Raw genomic sequence first — 8847 nt, 5'->3', positions numbered from 1 at the left:
TGTGACGTCACTTTGCAGGCTGTGCCCGTGCACAAACAAGCTGTAGCAGCCAATGACAGCGCTCAGCAATCATAACTGAGAACTGTTATTGGCTGCTACAGGTTTATGGGACATCACAGCGATTTTTGGGCACTGGTGCATTATGTCTCCACCGGAAATATGGGTTGGCCGGGGTGAGTTATAGGGGATGGCCAGGTGACGGCCACAGCTGCAGATTCGCTGATGCGCGCACACACACACACCTCCCAGACTCACACATGTACCAGCCATCCCCGCTGACAGCTCACACATGTCCCTTGCCCCACTGTCACTGTCCCTGGCCAGCGGCCTTCCATCTCCACTCCCGGCCGCGCTGTCACTTTTCCCGGCGCCCTTCCATCTCCACTCCCGACCCCGCTGTCACTCTCCCCGTTGGTTGCCCATCTCCCCTCCCGGCTCCTGCTGTCACTTTCCTCTCCATCTCCCTTCCTGGCTCCGCTGTCACTCACCCCGGCGGCCAAGCATCTCCGTTCCCAGACTCGCTGTCACTCTCTCCGCTGGCCTCGCATCTCCGCTCCCATCCTCCGCCGCTGCTGAAGCTCTCACATGGATGGATGGAGGCGCTGCCACTGAAGGCAGCTCTGCTGTCACATGGATGGATGGATCGAGGACACCGCCGACTCCTCCGAGTGTCACCCACTGTCTTCAGCCGCCGGCAAGGTAGCGGCCCAGCTCTTCTCCCATCAGCCGCCAGGTGTCAGCCGCTGTCTTCAGTAGCTGCTGGCAAAGAAGTCAATCACCAGGTGTGGACATTCCCTATAATGCAATCCAGACAATCCATGTCTCCACCCATACTTCCGGTGGAGACCTAATGCACCTGTACCCCGATTTTGTTACTGTATGTACCTTTGGCATTCAGATATTTATAAATGCAAGTTATATGGTGTTTGCATTTTTGTGAAAAACTGCAGTGGGCATTGGGGGACCCCCTATCTGGAGATATGTTTAGGTTCCAGAGGCTGATCTGCCACAGATGTATAAGATGGGCATACCCCTTTGATCAATAATGCTGTATTTCCTCCTGGGCTTTGAGATCTTGTGACATCACCCGCCTTCCACTCCTCCTGTCGACCCGCAGCAATCTATACTTATTTTGGACAGCGCTAAGGAGACTTAATGAATATTTATCAAGTCTGGAAGCCCACCTCTATTAGCTGGAACGAGCACCTTGCACATGCGCACAGTTCTCCGGCTTGTAGCCGCATGCTGGATGCATCTATCCTACCTGCGTTCAGCTACAAGCATATCAGACTGGAGAGGGAATAAATGGGTGGAAGTGTCGCCCTGCAGAACACTCCAGGTATGTGGCATGCCAGGAATTGTAGTTTTCGACCTCCTGCTGAGACTACAGAGCCGCCCAGACCAGGAAGCAGTGACTGTATAAACAGCAGTGGCCGTCAGGAACAGGGAGAGAGGGAGGAAAAGTGGGAAATGTTTTCCACAGAGTACTTTTACTGGCTGAATAAGGAAGAGTAAACAGATTGTGGAGTTTTGGAGTAACTGGAAATCTCCTTTAAGGCCGGCTGCACATGAACGGATTTGCATTGCACTGCAGACAAATGGATTTAAGCTTTCTCCATGCCTTGCAGTTGAAGCAGGAGCCCTGTTGTCAGTAGTCAGCCAAGCAACCACCTTAGGCTAATTTCACACAGGTGAGCGCGATATTGGGCCGTGAAACTTGGAACATGCGATATTCCCCCCCCCCCCCCCCCCCGTGGATGTTAGGTGTTTTTGTGTCAAAAAAATGCCTAACTTCATTACAGGGAAGTGGCGATCCTGAAAGCCGCAACAGAGCATCGGCAAGCGTTTCCCATTGTTTTCAATGGGAGACATCGCATCGCACTCGCGTGCACCTCGCACGCCGTGCAATGTCTTTGCTGGCCCCATTGAAAGTATGTTCTGAGGGGAAGCCCAAACATAGGACATGCCGCAATTTTTCCATGCAACCCAAAAATCTCACGTGATTTTCTCGGCCGTGTGAAAACAGCCTTAAAAAGACATATATGCAGGTTCATAACGCTACAGGATGTCCAGTTACGTCCTGCAGCTTTGGAGTATGAATGAAAGGAGATCTCGGGGCGATCTTGCTCCATACAACGTGGGTGCCTCATGTCCTCGGGGAAAATCATATCCACTGCGGATTTGTAACGCTGATTTGGGCTGCGGATGCACTGTAATTGTCTTTTATTTTTCATGCGCGAGATCAATTGAGCTATGTGCTCTATGAGCTCCCGCACGCGTGATCCGCACCTAAATGGAGCATGTCCATTTTTTTCATGCTCCAGAAATTTTTATTTGTATTTATCTACTCGCGGGTGGTCAATGCTTTCCTATGGGGCGCGGATCCGCGTGTGGGAAAAACGCCGCGGATTTTAAGGCCTCATGTCCATGGGGAAAATTGGGCCCGCTACGGATTCTCCATGGAGAATCCGTAGCGGGTCCCTCCTGCCCCGCGGACATGAGGCATTAAAATAAGAATTAACTCACCTCTTGCCCACTCCGGATCTTTCCTTCGCCGCGGCTTCATCTTCTCTCCGTCGCGGCCGGATCTTCTTTCTTCGGCCTGGCGGATGCGCAGGGCATGTCGGTTGCGTGCCCTGCGCATGCGCCGGCCCGAAGAAAAAAGATCCGGCCGCGACGGAGAGAAGATGAAGCCGCGGCGAAGGGAAGATCCGGAGCGGGTGAGTAAATTTCGATTTTTGGTCTCCCGCGGGTCCGGACGGCTTCCATAGGCTTCAATAGAAGCCTGCAGGAGCCGTCCCCGCGGGAGACCCGCACGAAAATGGAGCATGGTCCAGATTTTTTCATGCTCCATTTTTTTTTTTTAAATCACTTTTATTGACCATCCGCGGGTATTTATCTACCCGCGGGTGGTCAATGCATCCCTGCGGGATGCGGATCCGTGGGCAGGAGAAGAGTTATAATCTGCTGTGGATTTTAATTCTTCTTTTGCCCGTGGACATGAGGCCTAATTCTTATTTTCCTCGTGGACATGGGGCCCCAGTCCTATCAGCCAAGCTTATGGCCTGAAAGTAATGACCCGTGGAGCCAGGAGATGTGTTATGCTTACCTCCATTTGTCGTTCCCCCGGTGTGAGCACTGGAAGCCCCTGCTCAGTGCATTGAGCGGCGCTGCTATGTAGTCCACCCATTATAAACTTGGACCGGACGGACTTCTTAGCAGCACCACTCAACGCCCTGAGTGATGACTTACAGTTCTGAGACAGGGGGAACAATTGGGCAGGTAAGTAAAAGGCCTCATGTCCACAGGCGGATTTGAGCTGCGGAATCTGCGCAGGCCACTCACGCGAATGATCCGCAATTCAAGCCGCCCATAGGGAGACCACAGCTTAATTGAAGCACGCGGATTTAGTTTGCGGACCTTCTGGTCTGGAAAACAAATCGCAGCATGCTCCATTTTGCTGCAGATCCCGCACGGACTTCTTCCATTGAAAGCAGCCCATGTGCAGTTGAATTGCGGACAGGCTGCGGATTTTGCGGGAAAGCAGGAGATTAAAAAAAAAAATCTCTTATGCACATGTGTGGCGGTGTGCTGGCCGGTGCGTCCACACACACCTGCAGAGCAGAAATGAAGACCCGGACGGGTAAGCAGAGAGGCTGCAGTGTCCTCTGCCACGGGCAGGGTCGGATTCTGCTGCGGGCTCCTGCATTCGGAATCCGATCCGCCCGTGGACATATGGCGTAACACTTAGCTCCCGGACTCAGCGGGTCACCTACTTTCAGTCCATAAGCCTAGCTGATTGGGTTACTAGTAGGGGACAGAGTCTCTTTAATAATTGAAACGGAGCCCACTGGTCAGTTTCATAAAGTTTCTCTCCCTTTCTGTGTTTTTATGAAGATAGAAAACCCCCTTTAGAAGCGTAACGGAATGGAAACCGTATGAAGCCACCGCCAAAGTGGTCTCCGTCTCACGTGGTAAAGCGTGTGGTGCTGTCGCTATTTGAGCCGGAAACTGTCAGCTGGGACTCTGTTACTAGTTCCCCGTCTACAGGATAAGGTGTAGCTTTCTGATCAGCGGGGGTCTCACCGCTTAGGCCCCACCCATCCTGAGAACAGGAGTCCTGTGTCCTCGTCCTCCTCACTATGGGCTTACTGCACCTCGGCAGTGAGTAGACTGAATGTAGCACTGGTCACACAAGCGCCCCATTGATTTTCAATGGGACTGCGGAGGTAGCCAAGTAGCCCCCACGTGGATGCTTCAGTCAGTCCCATTGAAATGAAGCACTCTCCATTCACTGTGACATCATTGCGGGAAAAGAAGCATCTCTATAATGATGAGAAGGGAGGGACATGGGATCCCCATTCTCAGACATGAGACCCCCACCAATCAGAAAGCTGCCCGTGGATAACTTGTGATCCTTCACATAGTTTTGATAACCCCCCCCCCCCCTTGTATTCTTGCACAGACATAAGCCTGTGCTACAACCTACAAGCCAGGAACTAATTAGAGATATATATATATATATATATATATATATATATATATATATATATATATATATTATATCTCTCTCTATCTCGTCACACCACGTGACAAGTGCCACTGGAATCCCTCTCCAGTCAGTGTGATGCTGCCGGGCCGCCTGTAGGTGTCGCTGTCCGCTGCTCCTCTCGGGGTGACGTCACAGGGCGGCGCCGTCCCACGTTCCTTATCCGGGCCGGGGAGACAGAGCAGCTTTTGGGCGGGTCCCTCTGTACTGATTCTCCGGGCTCGGAGGACCCCGCCAGTGCGGACATGTGGGGCGCAGGGAGCCGCTGCCTTCTGTGACCCTCCGCTCCCGGGCTGTGCCCGCCAACCCCCCATGGGATGATGCGGCGGAGGAGCTCGCGGGCTACAGCTGCCACTGGCCGAGGGATGAGACGCTGCTCCCGGCGGAATGGCTAGCGGCGGCTCCGGTTCCGCCCGGTCTTCTGTGCCGTCCGGCGGCTCGCAGCCCCGCAAGAAGCTGCTGAGTGTGTGCGAGCAGTGCAAGGCCAAGATGCAGCTGGTGGCCGACCTGCTGCTGCTGTCCAGCGAGCCCCGGCCTGTCCGGGCGGAGAGCTGCGCCCAGGCGGGGGAGGCCTTCGAGAAGTGCCGGGACACGGTCATCGCCCGGACCAAGGGGCTGTCCATCCTGACCCACGACGTGCAGAGCCAGCTGAACATGGGCCGCTTCTCGGAGGTGGGCGAGAGCCTGCAAGAGATGGGCGACCTGGTGGTGTCTCTCATCGAGCTGTCCGCCCATGCCGCCTACCTGGCAGCGGTGGAGGTGCCCGGTGCCCAGTGTGCGCTGCCGGGTTTGGTGGACCGCTACAAGGTAACGCGGTGCCGGCACGAGGTGGAGCAGAGCTGTGCCACCCTGCGGAGCGTGCCCCTCCAGGATCTCACCCCCCAACTCCTGCTGGACGTCTCCCAGAACTTGTCCGCCAACCTCAAGACCCTCACCGATGCCAGCGTGGCCGCCAGCGAGAAGTCCCGCGACAAGTTTGCCAAGGAACAGTTTAAGCTGGGGGTGAAGTGCATGAGCACCAGCGCCACGGCCTTACTGGCCTGCATCAAGGAGGTGAAGACCTCGCCCAGCGAACTCTCCCGCAGCCGCTGCGCCCTCTTCAGCGGGCCGCTGGTGCAGGCGGTCCACGCCTTGGTGGGGTTTGCCACAGAGCCTCAGTTCCTGGGCAAAGCCGCCATTCTGAACACGGAGGGCAAAGCGGTGCAGACTGCCATCCTAGGGGGCGCTATGAGCGTGGTGTCTGCCTGCGTGCTCCTGACCCAATGCCTCAGGGATATCACCCAGCACTCGGACAGCAGCAGTAAGATGACTGACTATAAGGACCGCTTGCGGAGCTCGGCGTGCGCCGTGTCCGACGGCTGCAACCTCTTATCTCAGGCCCTGAGAGAGCGGTCGTCTCCGAGGACTCTGCCGCCAGTACACTCCAATTCTGTGAAATCGCCCTAAATATGCCCACTTGTACCAAAGAGTAGTCATGGAAAACTACCCCTAGACGGAGCCGGCCGTGTACCAAACAACCTTATCGGCTGTGAACGGACGCGAGGTGCTAGATACTGAGAATTACCGTTCACCTGGGTAGTGAAATATTGTGTGACCTTTTATTTAAAGATGGGGGGAGGAGGGGTCGCCACGTGAAGTTACTGGTGCCAACACTGCTATGGGGGTGTTGTGCCACCTGTTCTGGCTTTCATACGTTGTAGGCTGGCTTGCACATTGCTGCCCTCAGTGATGGCGGATCTCTCGGGCTGGTGCTGCTATGGGCACTACCTGCTTTGCTATACACATACCAGTTTGGGGAACTTTTTACAAGGGCCAAGAGTCGGTGGAGTAACTTCTCAAAGGGGCAATTACTTCATGGCAAGTGAGCTAGAATCGCTTGCTTGGTTTTTAGCTCCCCTAAAAACCAAGCGACTGACGGTCCGTTTTATGAGCGATTCTTGTCTTCTCTGAATTGAGGCGTGCGGCTGGAAGAGATCTCCGGTGCACTCCGACTGCATTCGACAAATCCCATTTTAATCCCCCTCCCTCTTGATTAGGGTGTACCCTGACTTATATGTAGTGTATACCCTACTCATGAGTTGATACATGGAAATCGCTATTAGCTTTACCTTCAGAGGCTGCAACTTACAATCCCAGACAAAATAGCGCAGCATGCTGTGCTGCTTTGTACGGGAAAAGGGTAGATAATATGACTGAAGTCTAATATTCTAGTCATTGGGGTCTGTTGGGCGCCGTCTCATGTCACACAACGTGAGTGTGAACAGAGGCCTACCCTGCTCGCACTGTGCTTGTGTATAGCAAACCATGCCATGCCCAGAAGGCAGCGGTCTGGTCCTAGAGATCTCCTCTCGGGGGTTAATAATTTGGGTTGTATCTTCATGTCGCTGAATTGCTGCAGATTTTGTAATGGATTTTGGTGCAGATTTCACTCCTTCGATTTAAATGAAAAGGGTGAAATCAACAGATCTGCACCAAATCTGCTGTGTGTGAACATCCTTACGGAGCTCTTGCCTGACAATCTGCTCAGGTGCCTTGTTAAAGGGAACTTGTTGAATCCCCACAGCACCATGAAGTAAGTTACAGTCTGTTAGAGGAGGTGAGGGAGTTGGGTGAGACGTTTTTATTATACTTGCCCACTCTGTGGTTCCAGTGGTGTTGCCCTCTGAAGGTCACCCGGCGCAGGAAAATCTGTCTTTTCAGAGTCCGCAGACTTCTGTAGAGTCCGCAGACTTCTGTAGAGTCCGCAGACTTCTGTAGAGTCCGCAGACTTCTGTAGAGTCCGCAGACTTCTGTAGAGTCCGCAGACTTCTGTAGAGTCCGCAGACTTCTGTAGAGTCCGCAGACTTCTGTAGAGTCCGCAGACTTCTGTAGAGTCCGCAGACTTCTGTAGAGTCCGCAGACTTCTGTAGAGTCCGCAGACTTCTGTAGAGTCCGCAGACTTCTGTAGAGTCCGCAGACTTCTGTAGAGTCCGCAGACTTCTGTAGAGTCCGCAGACTTCTGTAGAGTCCGCAGACTTCTGTAGAGTCCGCAGACTTCTGTAGAGTCCGCAGACTTCTGTAGAGTCCGCAGACTTCTGTAGAGTCCGCAGACTTCTGTAGAGTCCGCAGACTTCTGTAGAGTCCGCAGACTTCTGTAGAGTCCGCAGACTTCTGTAGAGTCCGCAGACTTCTGTAGAGTCCGCAGACTTCTGTAGAGTCCGCAGACTTCTGTAGAGTCCGCAGACTTCTGTAGAGTCCGCAGACTTCTGTAGAGTCCGCAGACTTCTGTAGAGTCCGCAGACTTCTGTAGAGTCCGCAGACTTCTGTAGAGTCCGCAGACTTCTGTAGAGTCCGCAGACTTCTGTAGAGTCCGCAGACTTCTGTAGAGTCCGCAGACTTCTGTAGAGTCCGCAGACTTCTGTAGAGTCCGCAGACTTCTGTAGAGTCCGCAGACTTCTGTAGAGTCCGCAGACTTCTGTAGAGTCCGCGATCTTCAGAGGGGAACACTACTGGAACCAGGGAGTGGGCAAGTATGCGAAAAACCTCAGTCTCCCTGCCACCTCCTCCAACACTATAACTTAGCTTATGGTGCTGTTGGGTAAGTTTCCATCCTTATATGAAGTATTAGGTCGGCCCTTGGTAGCCCATAGACTGAATCTGCCAACAAATATCTGCAGTCACTTTTGTTGGAGGAATTAGTTCTATTTCCACAGTTTTTGGTCCTCGTTGGTCATTTCATGAATTGCAATGTGTAAACTGAGCCTAAGTGAAGCAGCGTTAAGATCCCAGGCGTATGTACGTTCTGTTCCCAGAGTGACATCGTATGTTTTGGGACAAGCGAAGAAATGTTAGTATGTTTCCTTATTAAAATCTATTGGTTACAGTGCCGCATATTCTATTCATTTGGACTTCTCACCTCGGAGGAAATAGTTCAGTCTGATATCACCCGGTCCCTAGCCAATGTAACAGTGTGGGGGTACTAATCCTCCGCCGTGCTGGTAAGCAGTCTCCAACCTGTTGGACTCTTCAAGAAAGTAACATTTCAGTGCCTGCAAATATGTGAAGCCGTGATGTGTGCGTACTTTCTAGAACTGAGATCTTTAAAGGGGGTTCTCTTCTGTAAAAGGCTGATTGTCATATAACAGAGCACTGAGTGTAATCTAGGGGTCTACAACGCCGGGCATCTGCTGATGAGGGTTGGGGTAGCTCAATAGCTGTAGTCACAAGCTGCATGCCAGCATTTGGTTCTGGAGCCTGTTTTGCAGAAGACAGATAAAGGCATGGCTCTTATATTCTAGGTGAATGTATGGCGGTCCCAT

The 8847-nt window shown here is 53.0% G+C and overlaps 1 protein-coding gene across 1 annotated transcript; it reads left to right on the top strand.

The window, feature by feature from the left end:
* The first annotated feature begins 4710 nt into the window (after nucleotides 1–4710).
* Nucleotides 4711–7333, top strand: TLNRD1 (talin rod domain containing 1). Its single transcript, XM_066592775.1, has one exon. It carries the CDS (start codon nucleotides 4937–4939, stop codon nucleotides 5993–5995), a length of 1059 nt encoding a protein of 352 aa, XP_066448872.1. The 5' UTR covers nucleotides 4711–4936; the 3' UTR covers nucleotides 5996–7333.
* The last annotated feature ends 1514 nt before the right edge of the window (nucleotides 7334–8847 follow it).

Source organism: Eleutherodactylus coqui, chromosome 2 (genome assembly GCF_035609145.1).
Source record: "Eleutherodactylus coqui strain aEleCoq1 chromosome 2, aEleCoq1.hap1, whole genome shotgun sequence".
Lineage (NCBI taxonomy): Eukaryota > Metazoa > Chordata > Amphibia > Anura > Eleutherodactylidae > Eleutherodactylus > Eleutherodactylus coqui.
The sequence above is the reverse complement of the archived record's forward strand: the minus strand, read 5'-3'. Positions and strand labels throughout refer to the sequence as shown.

Bases quoted from the DNA above. Each gene is read 5' to 3' on its own strand.
- TLNRD1 (XM_066592775.1), top strand. From the start codon at position 4,937: ATGGCTAGCGGCGGCTCCGGTTCCGCCCGGTCTTCTGTGCCGTCCGGC.